Source organism: Chelmon rostratus, chromosome 23 (assembly GCF_017976325.1).
Source record: "Chelmon rostratus isolate fCheRos1 chromosome 23, fCheRos1.pri, whole genome shotgun sequence".
Lineage (NCBI taxonomy): Eukaryota > Metazoa > Chordata > Actinopteri > Chaetodontiformes > Chaetodontidae > Chelmon > Chelmon rostratus.
Window position 1 is genome coordinate 9251688 of NC_055680.1, and position 19064 is coordinate 9270751.

At 44.7% G+C, this 19064-nt stretch overlaps 2 protein-coding genes across 2 annotated transcripts; both read left to right on the plus strand.

Annotated features, from left to right (window-relative positions):
* The first annotated feature begins 6149 nt into the window (after nucleotides 1–6149).
* On the plus strand, nucleotides 6150–11000 carry LOC121626475 (5,6-dihydroxyindole-2-carboxylic acid oxidase-like). The gene is made up of 7 exons (XM_041965011.1): nucleotides 6150–6639; nucleotides 7077–7399; nucleotides 8639–8843; nucleotides 8943–9110; nucleotides 9193–9372; nucleotides 9452–9598; nucleotides 9689–11000. Exons 1-7 carry the CDS (start codon nucleotides 6285–6287, stop codon nucleotides 9874–9876), a joined length of 1566 nt encoding a protein of 521 aa, XP_041820945.1. The 5' UTR covers nucleotides 6150–6284; the 3' UTR covers nucleotides 9877–11000.
* A 478-nt stretch (nucleotides 11001–11478) lies between these two features.
* LOC121626715 (leucine rich adaptor protein 1-like) lies at nucleotides 11479–16022 on the plus strand. Its single transcript, XM_041965380.1, has 2 exons — nucleotides 11479–11943; nucleotides 14531–16022. The coding sequence occupies exons 1-2, from the start codon at nucleotides 11725–11727 to the stop codon at nucleotides 14915–14917; spliced, it is 606 nt and encodes a 201-aa protein (XP_041821314.1). The 5' UTR covers nucleotides 11479–11724; the 3' UTR covers nucleotides 14918–16022.
* The last annotated feature ends 3042 nt before the right edge of the window (nucleotides 16023–19064 follow it).

Consider the following 19064-nt stretch of genomic DNA (forward strand, 5'->3'; position numbering starts at 1 on the left):
TAGCAGACCTGTAGTGCCTTTATATCACACATCGTTGGTCTTTGCATTCGTTTCTGTATTTAATTTGCGATACCAAGCCGGAAAAATAAAATGCATATTATTCATTGTTTTGGACCCACGGGGGAAGTTTTGCAGGTTCGGCTGCTGATATATACAAATTATGATATTCATGCAGGTTAAAGAATGAAACGAAAAACTGTGCAGTGAGCAGGATGGAAGGAGAAAAAAATTCCCCTCTCCCACACACACACACACACACTCACACCACCCTCCACCCCCAGAGCTTTGGTCATGAGCCTGCTTCATTCAGTCAGCAGACAGTCCCGCAGGATAGGCCTCCATTCACTCGCAGCTCAATTAGGAAGTGAACTTTCAGGAAAGCTAATACTGTCGTTGGAGCACTATAAGATTTTCAGAAGCGGGTCTGAATAAAATAATCACATTTAGATGATTTGAAACATGGTATCGAATAGCAGTCAACTTGTTGCACACACGGCATTTTTCTGTCACAACACTGGTTTTAAGATCTGACCGGCACTCTTTTCGTTGTGTTCCTCATCTGTGTTCCATGGCATCCGACTGGAGAATTAGCACCACCAGCTGTTGCTCAACTTCTAATATTTGCTAAACTGTTGTGGATGAAAACGCACATTTTCTTTTGCCAGTTTTCTGAAAAATTTGTCATAAGTTGCACTAAATTTGGCTTATCTGTCCCCCTCCAAAACTGTTATACATCACACCTGTTTTATCACCTGAGGCTGCTGCGGTTAAGGTTTTGGCAGAGATGCAAGATTTGGAAAAGAGCATGGTTTGGTTTAAAATAAGTTCTTAGTTTAGTATGAAAACTATATTGACTTGTGTATAAGTTACGAGGGACCTTTGTCGTCAAGGTTACCATAGTAACTACTTGGTTGGGGTTAAGGAACAACTTCAGTCATCAAAAGGAGCCAAACAGCAGCTTCCCATGCTGAGGTCTGATGTTTGATTCACCCGCCCATCCACCTGAACTCCTCCCTCTGTGGACTCTGTCACTCTATAACAACGCATAACAACACCCCTTCTCACCTGACTGACGAGAGTCACAATTACTATGGCAACTACAGAGATTTGTCGCTCGAACATAAACAAATCCCAGACTGATGTATCTCAGCAACTACTGAATGGATTGCTTTGACATTTTGTCCAGACATTCATGGTCCCCAGAGGGTGAATCCAGACTTTGGTGATCCCCTGACCTTTCATCTAGCACCACCATGAGGCTGACATTTCCGCTTTTGAGTGTGGACAACTATAGATGGAAATTTGGTGCAGACATGTTCTCATCAACTTTTTTGGTCCTGTGTCTTTTCGCCTCACTGCATCATCACATGAAAGCGTATTACGACCAAATATCTGCACAACTAATAAATTTGCTGCCAACCTCAGCTGTGGTAATTGGCAAACTGAAATGAAACATGCTAAACATCAGCATGCTAGCATTGTCGTCGTGAGCATGCCAATGTTAGCATTTAGCTCCAATCTGGGCTGTGCCTCGGTGCAGCCTCAAAGAGCTGCTAGCACGGCTGTGGGCTGCTTTTACGCAGCATCGATGCCTCAAGATGTGACAATGTGCTCACATGGGACCTATTATTTCAGGAGGGGAAAAATATTTGGATTTTTCCCTCGTGCACTGAGACGCATAGGAAAATGAGGCAAGGCAGGAGCCGAGATGAAATTAGTGGCACGAATCCAGTCGGTGATGAGGAAGCGAAAGAGAATGAGGAGCAGTTGCAGGCATTGTCTTCGAGGAGAGGGGAAGGGAGGGGAGAGGCGGTCATATGAACTGCTTGTATAGCTGCCTCCTAATGACTCCCACTGTGCCATTTTTACCAAAGGCAAGGATTACCATTAAGCCCGAGTCACATCTTCTCACATGATCCCCCATCCTGCCCAAGGTTTATTCACACACATGCACAGACGTAAGCGCACACAGAATGGCAGCGAGGGGGGTGGAGCGGGGATGAAAGGGAGGTCGTCTGAGCGGTGGTCACGGGACGGGCAGAGGAGATATGCGCTTGTGCGGCACCCGAGGCAGAGTAATGCAGTGGATTTATACACAATGAGCCAAAAATGCCTTATCTTTGTGCATGATTACACTTAATGAGCATATTGGCGTGTTAATGTCCATTTCATCCATGAGATTATCCATTACGTGATCCCGACCTTTGAATGACTGTTGTGTTTGCACTGTTTAATCAATCTATGATGTATTAATTGAAAGATAATAGACCATATTAATTGCTAAATTCTCGTGTGACTACAAAGGAAGTCAGTCTGGGTTCCAGCTGCCTATTTTGCTGCCTCACATCTGTAATCATAATATTTGTATTCGCGCTACATCATATTTATATGCACTAATTTCACACATTTGTGCCTAAAAATGAACCGTGAGGAAGTTTGGCCAAGAAGCTTTTTCCGGACTTCGTCAAAATCAGCAATCAGCAAATAGCTGACGCCCCCTCGACTCAAATGTGACCTTAAAAATGCTGCAGTGCATTTTCAGGTCAATAGCACTTTGAATTATTAAATACCCACAAGTCCATGATGATGATAAATCATAGTGAATTCATTTAAGGCCAGTAAGAGACTCTGCGGTCAAAATAATTGATCATTGTAGCTATTGCTCTATTCAACTTGACATTTAAAGAAAAAAAATGGACAAAACTAGATGCAGACTCCAGACAAATGATGTTTAAATGATCATTGCAACCTTGACACGCTGATGGGTTTCCTGCTCGTTCTCGAGGGGAACACGAGAGCGGCGCATACATCAGGAATGCGGCTGTATTTTCAAACACTGCTTCATGAGAATGAGCTTAGCGCTAGCTTTGAGTAATCCTCGCCGGCCAGCCCCAATTATGAAACGATACATGCGGGCTGGAATTATGATAGCCAACGTGAAGCACATGTGACCGGGTTCAGAGTCTCTGCCTTTCAGTGTGTGAGATCGCACTGGGATAAGACGAGAGCTTCTCCTCTTAGAAAAGCGCTCTGTTGTTGTGATGTGTGTTTTTACGTGATGTGCAAGTTATTCCCGCTGACAGCGTCTGGCTGATGGCGTCCTCCCAAGAACAAAGCTGCTGTGACAGTTTTGCTGCACAGCTAAACGTCGTACTTTCAGAGCAAACTGCGTCAAACATATCCTGAAACATTCTTCAATGATTTTTTCAGCAGTGGTGGAAGGATTTTGCATGTCCATTGCTAATCTAAAAAATACAGTAATGTCAAAATACTGCATTCAAAATCCTACTGAAGTGAAGGTACAAAAGTATTATAGCAAATTGTACTTAAAGTATTAAAACTAACAGTACTCATGTCGCAGAAAATTTTTTTTTACTGTTCTGGCTGGTTGAGGTGGATCTGCTTTTAGCTACTTTGTATACAGTGAGGGAGTTTAGTCCAGTGGTTCCCAGCTTAGGGATCGTGGCCCCTCAGAAGGGCCACAAGATGGATACAAGGGGCCATGAGATGATTAACGGTGTAGAAAAGAAGAAAGAAAAAGTTTACTGGTTCACAAAATTGAATTCATTTTTTAGGCACTTTCTTCAATCTTTTATTTTTTGTGAAATATTTAAAACAGTAATTTGAATCAAAGCACCTGAGACGTAAAATCACGCTCTGGTGGAACTGCCAACAACTCTTAGACATCTGAAATTTGACAATCGCATTTTTGATGTAAAATCCTAACCTGCAAAGTCACCGTTACCACAGACAAGTACAATATTTACTTGCCAAGTAAGTTTAACGTAGCATAAAATAGATACAAAGCAAAGTCCAAACACCTTGAAATTGTATTTAAGTTCTACACTTATTACTTAGTTTGGATTCAACATTTCCTGCCATTAGATGAAGCTATTGGAAGCCTCAGTGGAAATGGCCTTTGGAGTGAAAGCAGGTAAAACTAAGAACTCCACCATCACCGTCACGTGGTGAGTGAATTAGTGAGCGCTGATCCCCCCCGAGGATAACGCGTCTGAGCTGCTGCGAAATATCGAACAATGCAGTGCCCTCCCTGCAACCCAGAGTAAAGCTTGCAGGGAATCATGGGAAGGCTGCAACCTACCTTGTCAATCTTGCCCCAGATTCAAACTCCTCGGGGTAATCGCTATAAGTTCTGTCAACAATAACAGCTAATCACTTTCCCTATCACAAAAAAAAAAAATGCCCAGAGGTTATAGCAGCGGCAGACCAAAATAATCAAGATTTTGCCACTTGTATAATCAGCTCATTTAAACTAATCAACAGTTTTTTCTTGTTTTCAGCCCTCCACCTGCAGAACAGTGAAGCGAATAAAACAAAGAGCGCACACGCCGGAGGGGCGATCGGAGGGAGAATTCAAATGAATGTCGCACAGGCAGAAGCAAGGAAGGAGAAAAAAAAAAAAACATGCCGGAAGGAAAGCGGAGTGGTAAGTTTTCATGCTGCCATAAGTCACTAATTAAACACATTTTTATACATGATGACTCCACTTTCACCTGAAATTAGCATCTGGTTGTTTTGACACCTCTGTAGGGCCTCGGCATCGGTTTCCCGCACAGAGATCAGTTTGCTGGTCGTGAATCGTACGACTAAACATGAAAAAGGCGGTTGTATGTCTCTAAGTCTAAAAAAAATAACCCTGGTGATGTCATCAGAGTTATATCAGCCGTGGCTTGGAAGCCAAAAATGTACAACGTAAAGCCTGCATCTCAGAGAAGAGGAGTGGAGTTTGAAAGGTGGGCATTTACCAGGCTGCATTCACGTCATGCTGGAGTTATCATAAGTGCCTAAAGCTGTTCCCGCTTGGAGCCTGAAAGCGCCTGAAAAGCAAACAAACATGGATGCCTCGTGTCAGCTAAAGCCTGTCATTCCAGGTAATGCACCCCAAATTTGATAGCTATACTCTCATATGTCAAAATGAGTTCCACCAATGAGGAGCAGTACTGGATCTCTTGAGCGTCCCTTTAAAGGGAGCAGCTTTTTGTTTGTTAATGCCTGGAAAGACGTGCCTCAGCCAAAATTCAGTGTCATTTCTGCCCACCTCCGTGAGTGTAAAGACACAGAGGGGACGGATCGCCCCACGTCCTCTGCTGCAAGGCAAACATGAAGCAATAAAAGCCAAATGGCGCCTTTCAAATGCAGTCTCAAGTAGTTCATGTGATAGAGAAAGTACGGAAAGAAGGAGATTACTGCTGTTTAATCAAGTCAAAGCAGTGATATTAAACCTGTGTCTGAGGTTGCACTGCGGCCGAGTCGCTTGGTTTCAATACGCGGAAATCAGAGAAAGGATTCTGCATTCCAAGAAGACTCCTTTCTGTCGGAGAAACCCTTCATGCTCCCATGCCTCACATGCTCAGGCAGCCCTGAGGTTCAGGAAAGAAGGAGGTGGCGGGGAGAGAGAGAGAGGAGGCCTCCCTGAGAAGTCAAATGACCCGAACTATGATCACTTTAACAAACACATGAAGCTTGGAGGCTTTAGGTTAGATCCTGGTATTTTGTACAGTTTCAATTAATTGCTTTAACACGCTGGGATAACCAGGATTTCTAATAAAGCACATTTTGGGTTATTAAACGCTTTTCTGTTCGATTTCCAGCCATGGACCAAAGTGAGAGTTTACACACGCAGTAGTAGATCATGTTAACAAGACCCTCATTGTGTTCTGAGCTGGCTTGCAGCACCACGTTGATTATTTTAATTCCACAATTTGTGCGCCAGGGGCTACATTTGGAGAAGGCTATCGCCATAATAACAGATTAATTTTCATACAGCGCTCATAAAGGCGTGCTGAGACGCCGCAGCCCGCGTGCACGCATTAAAGTTCACGGGCAGGCGCGCTCATTCATCATCGTTTGCGCTCTAATCGGAAAGAATTTCGCAATTAATTAGGCTCCCTCATATTTAATGTTGGGCTCATTTGTGTAACTGCAGAAGTCCAGTGGGTTTTTAGAAGAACAATGCTGCGCATGAGGGATCACGCTGCCTCCTTCGCCTCCTTCCCCAGTAGGAAATATGATGTTGTGCGATGGCATCACGCGGGAGCTCGAAAATCCGGGTAGTCATGCGCTAATCCGGTATTTAAGGTCGACGGTTCGCTGGTTTGAGGGCGAAATAGAAGCAGGGGCCTGTGAACGCATGGGAGGGGAAGTTTCACACACACATATTAGCCGGCTGAGAAAGTGATTTCTTCTGTGTTGACACACGATCATTTTGGTAAATACTCCAACTTGTGCGCAAACATTTGGCAACTTTTTTTTTTCTTTGGATAATGTCTCTGTGGTGCTTTTTGGTGCTCGTGGGCGCGGCGGTCGTGAGCGCTCAGTTCCCCAGAGAGTGTGTGACACCCGCAGGGCTCAGGAGCGGCCAGTGCTGCCCGTCGCCCCCCGGACTCGCCGACGACCCGTGCGGCTCCAGCGCGGGCCGCGGGCAGTGCGTGGCCATCGCGGTGGACGCGCGCCCGCACGGTCCCCAGTACCCGCACGACGGACGGGATGATCGGGAGCGATGGCCCGTCCGCTTCTTCAACCGCACTTGTCAGTGTAATGGAAACTTCAGCGGCTATAACTGCGGCCGCTGCAGACACGGATGGACGGGGGCCAACTGTGACCAAAGAGTTTCTGTTGGTAAGTGCGCGTCCTCAGGGGGGGTCCGGGGAAATATCCACCTCACAGTGTTATATTGACTTTAATTCATGGGCAGTTAGGAAAGTCATAGCTAGCAAATCTGGAGTTAGTCGGGATGCGCCGTTGCTCGGTGGCACTTAAGATCTCCTTTACCCGGATTTTGGCACATTTAATGTCGATTCAGCTATTTGTACAGGACGAAAACAGATTATTTTACCAACATCAGTCAATTTATCCTGAGAAAGAAATTAAAATGCATTTTTAAAATAGTTACAGTCCTGAAGATTAACAAAAAGCATTTGATTACAAATTAAATTGCTTAAAACGGCCGCTTACGCACATTTTCTGCACTTCTGTTCTTGGTCATTAAAAGCAGATCCCCAATTAACGCATGACTGATCGAGTTAATCCACTCTACCCCTGCTGTAATCCCGCAGTGAGGAGAAACGTGATGCAGCTCAGCGCGGACCAGAAGCGTGCGTTCGTGAACGCGCTGGACCAGGCCAAGCGCACGGTGCACCCGGACCTGGTGATCGCCACGCGGCGCTACCCGGAGATCTTCGGGCCCGACGGGAACACCATGCAGTTCGACAACGTCACCATCTACAACTACTTCGTGTGGTCTCACTACTACTCGGTCAGCAAAACGTTCCTGGGTCCGGGTCAGGCCAGTTTTGGGGGAGTGGACTTCTCGCACGAGGGTCCAGGATTTGTCACGTGGCACAGGTACCACCTGTTGCAGCTGGAGCGAGACATGCAGGTGAGATGCTGTACAAAGAGGAGTGATGGCGACGTCAGGTGTGATTGGGCATTTTAAGATTAGGGGAATCATGTCATTGATTTTGTCTCACATGACTGTTTATCCACATTTTTAATTTCCCAAAATGTCGCCGCCTTCTTCAGCCCAGCTGTCACCCCCCACCCCCCAAGCTTATTTGTTTTATCTAACACAACACCATTGGCGAGGAAATCACAACTTACACAACGCAATTTCACGCTTTAACAGGCGAGCAGCGCGCAAAAATGTGATTTTAAGCGTTTTATGGGCAAAGGGTCGATTTGATCCGCGCACCATCGATTTGGAGATGATTTGCAGAAAACAGCTCTGAACAGAGCTTTTGGTGAAAGGAGTTATTCAAGTCTTCCAATCACCGCAGTGGTGTGTGGAGAATGTTCAGCATCCCTCCCAGCACAGAGTTGCTATAATTACTATATCCATCCAGTTGCTCACAATTACGCACTTTTTTGTATACTTGCACGCGCAGAGATTGAAGCCGCTGCGCGGTTTTGAAGCCCCGACCCCTGCTGTGAAGCTCCATCCTTATCTGGAGCGCGTTAAACGCTTCAGATGCACTCCCTCATTCGTCACTCGTAGTCCAGGCACAGTTCCGAGGGAGAGCCTCGTTTTTCAAGTCGGGATCAGGATGAACAGAGATGACTGAAAAATATCATTTTAGTAAAATGACTCCTTGTCCCACTGCAGTTGAATCACATCTTGTTGGAGGCCTGTTTCATGAGCAGCAGTTGGGATCCATGAGTGCTTTTCTGATCAAAAAGTGTGGAGTTTCTGAATGGGATTTGGTAGCTTTTTCAAAGTGTTAAAGTAAATTCACTGGTGTGCAGAGAGAGAGGATAATTGTACTTATAAAACCTGCATTGACACATTTACTCCTAAATTTTCTGTGTGTTTATCTTAGATTATGAGTTTTTGCAAAGTTGTGGGAAAGCAAGGATGCGCATGACAAAGGCTTTTTTAGACTCACTGATGAATGTGAACAGATATTATCTTTACAGCAAATCACAGTGTGTAAAAAAAATCTGTGTAATTTATGACTTGAATGTCAAATCAGACTATAGACCCTTTACAGAAGGGGATGGGAATAAGTTGTTTAGAGGAGGCTTCCATTGGAAGTTAGTTGCTTCTGGTTCCTGGCCTTGATCTGCACATTCGCTAACTCCGTCCCAGCCATCCTTTCAATTATTCATTTGAAACCACCAGGACATGCTGCAGGACCCCTCCTTCGCCCTGCCCTACTGGAACTTCGCCATCGGTGGAAGCACATGTGACATCTGCACAGATGACCTGATGGGAGCCAGGAGCAGCTTTGACATGAATTCCCTGAGCGCCAACTCCATCTTCTCCCAGTGGAGGGTTGTCTGCGAGAGCGTGGAGGACTATGACACGCTGGGGACCATCTGTAACAGTAAGACTGTCGTTGCTCCGGTGCGCATCTTTATTCTTTAAAGTGCAGGGAAATTGCTGTGGTCTCTCTAATCTGGTTCCTTTTCCTGTCTCCCTCCAGGCACTGAGACGTCTCCCATCAGAAGGAACCCAGCGGGAAACGTCAACAGGCCGATGGTCCAGCGTCTCCCAGAGCCCCAGGATGTGGCGGACTGTCTGCAGGTTAACGCTTTTGACACGCCGCCCTACTACTCCACCTCCTCCGAAAGCTTCAGGAACACAATTGAAGGTGACTGCAAAGACATTTCTTCCTCTGCTCTGACATACAGCATTTCTGCATGTCCTTATGCACTTTCACGCTGCTCCGGCAGGCTACAGCGCCCCCCAGGGGAACTACGACCCCGTGGTGAGGAGCCTGCACAACCTGGCCCATCTGTTCCTGAATGGCACAGGAGGACAGACTCACCTCTCACCCAATGACCCCATCTTCGTCCTGCTCCACACGTACACCGACGCAATATTTGATGAATGGTTGAGGAGACACAGTCCAGGTGTTTATCTGGTTTTCGCACCATTTGTGTCTTTTATCGTACATGAGCTTTTCGACTAAATTCAAGTGTTTCTCGACAGATTCGGCTGTGTATCCCGATGAAAACGCCCCCATTGGTCACAACAGGGGCTACAACATGGTGCCTTTCTGGCCCCCAGTGACCAACGCTGAGATGTTTGTTGCTGCCCCTGAAAATCTCGGTTACTCTTACGAAGCCGAATGGCCAGGTATATTTTTCTCGCTGTGTCTGCTTTCGGTCTCACCTTCAAATAAAAGCTGATGTCGGAGGCTATTATCATCCACTTTTACCTTTCTAGGTCAACCTTTCACCCTGACGGAAATCATCACCATGGCAATAGTCGCCGCGCTGGTGGTGGTCGCCGCCATTTTCGCCGCCACCACCTGTGCCGTGCGTGCCAGGTCTTACAAGATGGAGGGCCACCAGCCTCTGCTCGGGGATCAGTACCAGCGCTACGACGATGACAAAAGCCAGTCTGTGGTCTGAGATCGCTGCTTGACCATGAGCCACAGCTGCGTGCCTCTCCACTTCCCTTTAACACTGATACGCAGTTTGTTCAAGCCTGAGTCTCTTCTCACTGGAGAGCAGCTGTAGGTTCTTGAATGCTACAACATGATAGGAAATAATCTTTTTGCTGCATTCGTGTCCCTTTATCAACCTGTGTAATTCATTTGTCTTTACAAATAGTGCAGATGTGAACAATTACATTCTCCAAAAGACCAGCAAGTACTCAATGAAGATTTATTTTTGTAATGGAAAGGTGAAGGTATGTGAAATCGTTTTTAAGAGTGTGCTTTTGCAAAGATCCAATATGAAAATGGAAAATAAGTTCAAATAAAGTGGACATGAACAACTGAAGTGATGGTGTGATGGCGGCGCCACCAGGTGGTGCTCATTCTTGCCAGGCTTTTAAAAGGGCATGTCAGTGTCAGGTAGGACGCCTTCTGTAGTTTAGCGTTTGATGTTTGACCTATGAGGCGATCAGCTGTAAAGAATGACAATTCTGATAAGATTTTCAGAATGCTTAACTTTTTGAACACATTTAAAGTGAGAGTAATAGAGTAGTACAGAAGTAATACAGGCAAAATAGTTAGCATAATATACACTTACAGATCTCTAGCTTCTAACATGTTTATAGGCTATAACACCCTTTGTGTCTGTCTGACTTTGCTGTAGTTTAGTTGCACAGTGGCATCGCAGAAGTGAGGCGTTTGTAATTGTTAGAAAATGCACTGCTCATGTAAGAGCCATAGTGCCCACAAGGGGGTGCAATTACTCAATTTGTGAAACGACGTGTACTTATCAAGAGAGATGTGCTTTGAGGTTTTATTGTTTTCTTTCTTTCTTTTTAACAGTGTTTCGAGATAAATTCATCCAAATGACCTGAAATGTTGTTAATAATGGAGAGATTTAAAAAAAAAAACGGGCGTTGATTGAATGTAGCGAAATGCAGAGAGTCAACAGGTGGTCGTCCTGAGACCCCACTGACTGTGCTCTCAAGATACGCAGCTTTTTCTGTCTTTTTTTTTAACTAAAATTATGTGAAATAGTCATGAATGCTTTTCTGTTTTTACATTTATACTTTTGCCACAACACTGTTGGATCTGGGTGCATGCCAAATTATTTAAACGATTAAATGATTTGCACGTCGACACGGTGGCGTGTGTGACTGCACATTGACGCTGGGTGTGAGCTGTGTGCTGAAATTCATGTGATTCAAGCATTAATAAACACACGTACTTCCACAACACATTTTATATATCGTCTCGCATCACTTAGGGGACACACATGCTTCGGAGTGTCTGTTCATTTTGTGATTGTTGTTTGCACACATACATACATAAATAATAAGCTTGTAATGCTCACCCCAGGTTTTGGTGGGTACTAGGTCTAAGAAATACGTCTGATGGCTCCTAATTTGTAATCCCTAAAAAATGTCTTCCCTTGTGTGCAGTAATCCTTTTTTCACAACACCCCGGTGTCACCTCACCTGTCTGGTGTCTGGTTTCAGAGGAAGCTCCCTAGTGGGAGGGTCTACGGAGAGCGCGTTGAGGTTAAAAGTGTGTCACTGCTGGTCGGAGGCTTGAATGGGAGGTCTGCTGGTTTTTTGACTCAGCACTTCATACCGGGAGCTGGTTCAATGAAGTTGTGAAGAGCGCGCGCCCTGTTGCAACTCCTCGCGACTTTAAGCGAACTCCTCTTTCGGGACGTAGCTCGCGCGCGTCTCCGCAACGCATCATCTGGAGTATCTCCGCGCTCGCGACTCTCTAATTTGCGCCCGTGTCCGCTCCAAATCACGCAGTGAAAAGCGTGTCATCTTCGCGGCAGCCTACAATGGACGACGGTAACAACGTCCTGCCCGAGCTGAAGGATATAGAGACGAAGCTGGGTCGAAAAGTCCCGGAGAGTCTCATTCGGTCTCTCGTGGGAGGAAAACATCACGACGAGCACGAGAAGTCGGCGGCGCCGCATTTAACGAACTGCAAATGTTGTAGTAATTCTGCGGACCTGAGACGACTGGGGAACAAAATGCTGCTCCTGAAACAAGAAATGGTAAGCGTCTCTTTCTAGAAAGTTCAACTGAAGGAGCCTCAATGTTTAATAGCCATGAATGCTACATGTGCGACACAGTCAGAGAAATAGCCGCATTATGTTTATTCCAAGCCTGTTTAAAGTTACCCGAGTTGTAATTACAAGCTAGCTAACTAATACTTAACTGCGCAGTTGTTTAAGACAGTTATTTATCCAGCCGTCGTCAAGGGAGGGAAAACATAAATTTGACTGTACACACAAACCAGCTAAGACCAGTATGTACCATAGTTTTATGACAGGTATTCGTGCGTTATCTCTACTGTGTTACATTTAGTGGCAACCAAGCTCGAGCTCACAGGAAATGCCTCGACTGAGTGCAAAACCGGTCCACGCGCATCAACATGTGGTTCTGCTGGTGGCTGTTGTGCCTCATTGCCTTAGAAAGCACCGTGAAACCGGTCAGCAGGTGATAGCCATTCACACCTACAGTCAGCAGAGACCTTTGTTGATGAGCCCTCTTCACCTCAGGGAGCAACCCCCCCTCCCCCATCCCCCTCCAACCCCCATTCAAACTACTCTGAAATCCAATTGTGCCTGCGTAATTAGCTGTCCATGATGACATAATTTCATCTGCTCACACGGAGTGTTTTCAGGTGTCACGCTTGACTGACTGCAGCCCTGTTGCAGTCACAGCGTTTTGAGTGAGGTCACGGAAGGTGTTAGGAGTCCCGAGCAGATGGTCGAGTTGACCGTTTTGCAGTAGTGAGGCTGCATCATGGCCAGCAGACGGATCGGTCACCTGGAGAGTCTGCAGTGAGAGAAACTGGCACGTTTCGTTTCTGCAAATACTGAATTGCCTGGCTTTGGCTTAATTCCCTTGTGTTTTAACCTGAATTGTCAAATTTACCGGCAGTCATGTCATCATTTAAATGTGCAGATATGAGAGGCAAATGAGGTTCAACGGCTCCTTCCAAATTTGGGGCATCTTGGGCCTTTTGTGGCGCCCGTCGCAGCTTAATCACTAATCCCATCAGCTCTGTTTTGCTGTGCGCAGGTCTGGTGCACAGGCACACACACATTTGGCGACGTCATTGTGTCGTGTAGCTAATTGTTAACATTATTTTTACAGGCTGAAATCATCGACAGCGTTTTGAAGGAGCAAATGAACTCTGAAACGTGCTGTTCCCCAAAAAGGTTAGGGACTAGCGCTTATTAGTCTCATATGAAAAATGTTTTTTCGATTCAGACAAAATTATGCTGCAGTAATTGTGTTTCCCTAAACTCATTTTGTAATATGAACCCACTGGTGCCATCTTCCTAACACGAGACGGCTGTTTAAACCAACGTTCCAATATGATTCCATCTGCTCTTCTTCCATGTGTGTATAAAGCGGGCGGTTATGCTCACAAAACAAACACACCGGCAGCAATAGGCGCTAAATGAGGACTGGTTTCAAAGAAAGGCTGTTGTATCAGGCCAGCTGTCTGGAACACTGTACCAGCCCTGTCTGCCTTCATCTGCCTCAAAGCTTTTTGAATGTAGCAGGCTGCTCCAGCTGTCCGCGAACCATTTTTCATTCTCCCTTTGAATGACACCACTGGCTGTCCACTTCCACCCCCGGTCAATGGCTCGGTTTGTCATGGCAGGGAGTTAAATCAATGGCCATACTGTGCAATGTAGGCATATCATTCAGAATCATGGCTGCAAACTGTTTCCTGGCACTGTTACATGAGTGGTACAAGTCCCTCTTCCGGTGCCACATAGTTACGTCTCTTTGTTCACAACAAAGCCTGATAGTCTAAACAGTGTTCTGGCTATGAGAAGACATAAGAATGCTAACAATTGTCGAGAGGAAGAAAGCTCACCACAAGGTTCGTTTAGTAGCTGAGCTGCTGCCTTCCTTCATATCACATGATCCTCCTCATCATCAGATGGAGGTTTTCCCAAGCTGTTATAGAATTGTAGATATTCAATCTGCTGATGAATGCCGTGCAATATGAGTGAAAGCTGCAGAACAGAGTTACTAAATGGACTGTGGTGGGATTGTTTTCAGAACTGCTGATTCCAAGGTCGAAAATGAACTTTGAGCCTCAGTGCTCACAATAGCTAACAATGATGGTGGTACTGGTTTTGTATTATATTGACTGTCATTGTACTTACAATGGCTGACTGTTTCATGTAGTAGCTGTGTTAAAGGAGTAGTTCTACATTTTGGGAAATCCACTTACTTCCTGAGTAGATGGAACAGTTAGATAGTCAGATGTTCACGTTCGTTTGTTTAATTTCAAGCTCCAGCCAGCAGGGGAGTCTCTTAGCTTAGCTTAGCTCTTAGCTCAGTTTAACAGTTTCGTGGGCGGGCAAAGTCACTTCTTGGAGTCTGGCCAAAAAAATAGCCTGGCACATAACACTCCATAAAATAACAAAATTTCATGCAGTTTGTCACCTTTTGGACTGAGCCAGGCTAGCTGTTTACTGTCCTTATGCTAAAATATGCTAACTGGCTGTTTGCTGTCGCTTTGCATTGAATAGACAAATCTGTCTCATTGTTCCTTGAAATGCTGGCTCATCCACAAGTGCCACAACCTGACTGGGTTTTTTTCTTCTCCAGGCACATCTGCGAGCCATTGACGTGAAGCTGATGCAGCAGCTTATGTCGATCAACGAGGGCATCGAATCCATCCGCTGGATGATCGAAGACAAAGGAGGCGTGGCCAGCCAAGACGGCAGCCTGACGGGCAGCTTGTACAGCCTGTCAGACAGCCAGGACGGTACCTCGCTGCGAGGCAGCTTCAACAGCTTGAACGACGGCAACAGCGATGGGCTGGATGGTCTGTCTGTGGGTAGCTACTTAGACACTCTAGCAGAGGACCTCTCGGACAACCCCTCACCCACGGATCTGGACTTTGTGGATAAAACAGTCATTGACGGTGATGGTTTCAGCAAATCGCCGCTGAAGCTAAGGGTGGAATCAGATGAATACTACTGCTTTGGATAGTGATAAGTTAAATGTGGTGGTTCCAGACGCTACTGAGAAGAAAGATTTTTTGTGAAGAAAGATTTCAAAAAGAAATTGACAAATTAACACAGCTGTAAGATTATTTTTCCTACATGCTTTACATTTTTCTTATTATAGCAACAGCCAGGATGTTGGCAAGACTTACCAAATAACTCATGTTTTTACCTTGAAACCAGCCTCCTTATGTTGCAGATTGAAAACACCTCATGAAACCATTGCCACTTAAACATCTTAACATTTTTCTATGTCTTAATATTTTATCATGCAGGTCAATTAAACTGAAAAGGTGCTCTATTGTGATTAAAGACTGTATTTTTAGTGGAGTCATCTAATACCTCTGCCATTTTTCACAGTTGAGTACTTCCTGGACTAAAATTGCGGAAGTTTCTTCTTTATCTGTGGAAAGTTCAACTTAGACTTGAGGTCAACCACAATCAGCTGATCTAAGTAAAAGCGTAGATTAGGATTCAGCAGCCATTTGGAAAATTGTACATTTCATGCTGAGTGATTCAATAAGGGAAGAATATTTAAAGTGGCAAAGTGGTGAGTTAAAGTGTTACAGCAAGTGCAATTTGCTTCCATGCCAATTTCTGAGCACCACCTACTGTAAATGTTAAGCTTTTAATCATTTTTCTCTCGTGTTCTGACTGATGGATGTTGCGAAGCTCAACCCCACACTGCGAGAGTAGAACTTGCATGTAAACACAAGAGATGAGTGACACATTCAAAGCACAGATGCTTGACTGAAAGCCAAAGCAATTTGATTGTCTTACAGTTAATTTAGGCCTGAGGCAGAAGCCTGTCAGCACCAGATGGGAGATTTGTGATGGTGGACATATGTGAAACACGTGTTTGATGTGTGGGCGCATTATAATTCTCTGTTGCCAAAGGAAAAAGATAGTGTAATGAGACCTATACATTGCTCTACATCCATGTGTTGTTTTTAGCTTTGAACTCTGTATGTTGATTTGTTTGACATTTGCATTTTATGCCTCCTGCTTTTAAAAGACAAACATCGTTTTATTGATTGCTGTTAATTTTGTTGTGGAAATGAAATAATATATTGTGATTTTCCTCTCGCTCACATCGTGTAAGTCTTTAATGCAACTGTTGTGTAATTTTCAGTTTTTAGAAACCCGAAACACTTCACTGAACCCATTATGGAATCTTAATGAGATGGAAAGTGAACATTATGGTGGTTTCCTTTTTTTGGAAAATTTAAGTTAAGAATAATCTCTTCATAATGAAGTTGGGCTTTGTGGTGCCCTGCGTAATGTGGCATGGAAAATTACCCTCGTTAATTCACTGTCACTCCATGTCACTTCCCTCGATAAAGCACAAAAACAGGAAGATGGTTCTAAATTCGGCAAATTGCTGCTTATTTGTGCCCTTTAGAGTTCTAAAGCTATTAGCAGAGGAATGCCATTTGGCATATTATTTAAGGTGGCATACCAAGTATTATCATAGATGAGGAATCATGTTACCAGAAGCTCATGAGTCCCTATCATGAGTGCAATGCTTAGACTGAAAATAACACCGATCAAAATTGAGACAGAATTGGAATTGAAATGCCAGCCATGCAGAATATGTGATGGTCTGCTCTTGTTATTTTCATTTTTATGCTTATTAAGCTAGCTTCTTATCTTTCATGTGATAATTGACGCTCCAGACGGGGTATACGGGGAAAGTCATTGTGGGAAAGATGAGAACCTTGGTCTCTTTGGATTGCAAATGAATGAGTGGCCACAGGGCTCAGTACTTCAGTAGCTCTCAGACTGTGATCTGACATCAGGACTTGGTTTTGGAAATGCTGCCTGGTTGGATTAGTCTTCAATTATTCACTTTGTCCATAGAGCTGTCTCATGTTCGGATCTCGCCTGGTGTGGAACTAGCTTTCATGAAATCGCGGATGGAGGATCCTGCGGATGTTTTTCTGAATGCATGACAGTATTGTGTAATCTGAAAAGCAGAAAATAACAAGATTGGACACAAAGGACACTTGTAGTGCTACATTTGTTCCAGACAGATATAATCACTTTATACAGACACATTAAGCGCACTTGTATCTTTGTCTCACTCCAAGTGCAAAGCAGCTTTATTAGGTTTTATGCTGCCTTTCCTTATCTCGACCTCCCAGGGGCTTTGGCAAGCTTAAGCTCCCTGTCAAGCTGAACCAGGCTGAGGCCACTAAACCAAAGAGCCCTGTGAACGGCAGCATGACCTCCTTGTCAGCAATTCAATTAAAATCACAATAAGTTCTCTCAACATCCCCAAATTTCATGTCTTAACAAATGTAACCGTGTCATGACTGACTAATGTCCCTCAGGGGGAAATGTTGAGACTAGAGCTGGTGGCCTTGAAGTAATTTGGACGTACAGAACAGGTCCTGCAAGTCTATGTTGTAATTCGTCTGAGTCAAAATTCCTTAGAGCTACATGGTACACTACACATAAACAGACGTTGCCTTTCCCTGGTCTTATTAAGTGTACATTTCCTGCATGAAAGGGAGAACCGGTTGACATAGCCTCTGTGGTGTGCTGTCTTTCACCGAATCATCCAGTCACGTTTGAGAAAACGGGCAAACTTTTGTGCTGCAGCTGCAAGTTTCAACTTATAGTTCCCCTCATTCCAAGCAAAAGCTAAGTACATATTAACATATTATCACTCCTCTTAGTAAGTAACCAACAAAATGCAATAAAGTGAAGCCACTCAGAGTTTTTCAGCAATTACAGTCAACCTGTTCCGAGGGTGAATGACATCCAGGCTTTGTGGAAAGCAAACAAAAGGAAAATCAGCGGCAGCCCCCTGAGTTTGGGAGCAGAGTGCAAAACAATGATTTATTCATTCTCCTAGTTAGTCCTCAGTTGCTTCACTTCAGCCTTCAATAATTACACTCGCGTACAGTCGAGGCAGCGGCTTCCAGCAGGGATCCATTAGCAAATTAGACACTGGGGCTGGGCCTGTGCCACAAGATGAAGAGAAAGCAATACCGTCTGGTATCTGGGAAACTGTCACCATGCTTCCAAATGAGGATACAGGATATGGGTTACTGGAGTAGGTTTTAGAGGGGGATCAAAAGAGCCAGAGACACAGTGGGCCCCCTCAGACAGGAAGCCACAGATGCCAAATAAATATACACAATTGTCAAGTTACTTTATTCTGGTTTAATGAGCTTTTCTCTCATCGCGCCTCTGGTTTGTTTCAACTTTAAATCGACTGGAGAGTTCTGCAAAACATTACTGCGCTGTTGAAGTCAGTATGTAAGTCTGGTGCACAACGCGGTGGACTTCAGAACGAATGTTTGTGATGGCTCTGTGTGCCATGCAGCTATGCTAACACTTGTGATGGATGTAGCACATTAGATTAACTATGTCAGCCTTATTACATTTCCAGACACAAGGAGCTCCATGTTGGGAGATTTATGAAGACGTGGAAAACTTAATATGGCCTGTCCCATAGCATGAATATCTTGTTGCGTCTAGGAAAAATACTTAATGAATGTCAAGGTTAACCGCAACCCAAATGTTGTGCTTCGCATTAGACTCTCTGCACTGCCAACGCGATGGCGTTCAGCCTCAGCAAATGCTTGATTCTGATTAGATTACTACATAAGGGGAATTCATATGTGTCTGTTTTATGTGTAGGAAAACATCCGTTTTGGGGAGATGAAGTGTTGGAGGAGCCCTCAGCTGGCCTGCTGCCAAGCTGTGGATCTGTGAATCACGTCTGAAAAGCTTTGTGAACCGTCTCTGCTCCTGGGAACCACTGTCAGCAAACGCAGCAGCGCCGTTTCCGTCAGTGCAAATATTAGACACGAACAATGGCTGCCCCCGCTCCCATAAATTATGTCAGCTGAGATTTTAGGTAAAAAAGCACTCACTGGAAGCGTCTGTAAACATCACACAGGAAACATCTGAGAAACTCAAACACAGAAAGTGGCCAGCCTGAGAAGAGCTCTGCAAGCTGGTCAGGCTGCATGCCATTCATAGTTCATGGAGTTATTTTGAATCACCATCACCAACACAATGACTGATTGATTATTTATCAGATGTACAGTTAGATTACAAATCAGCCACGAGGCCTATCCCAGACCATTTTAATCAGTCTCAGGAGTATGATTAAAGAC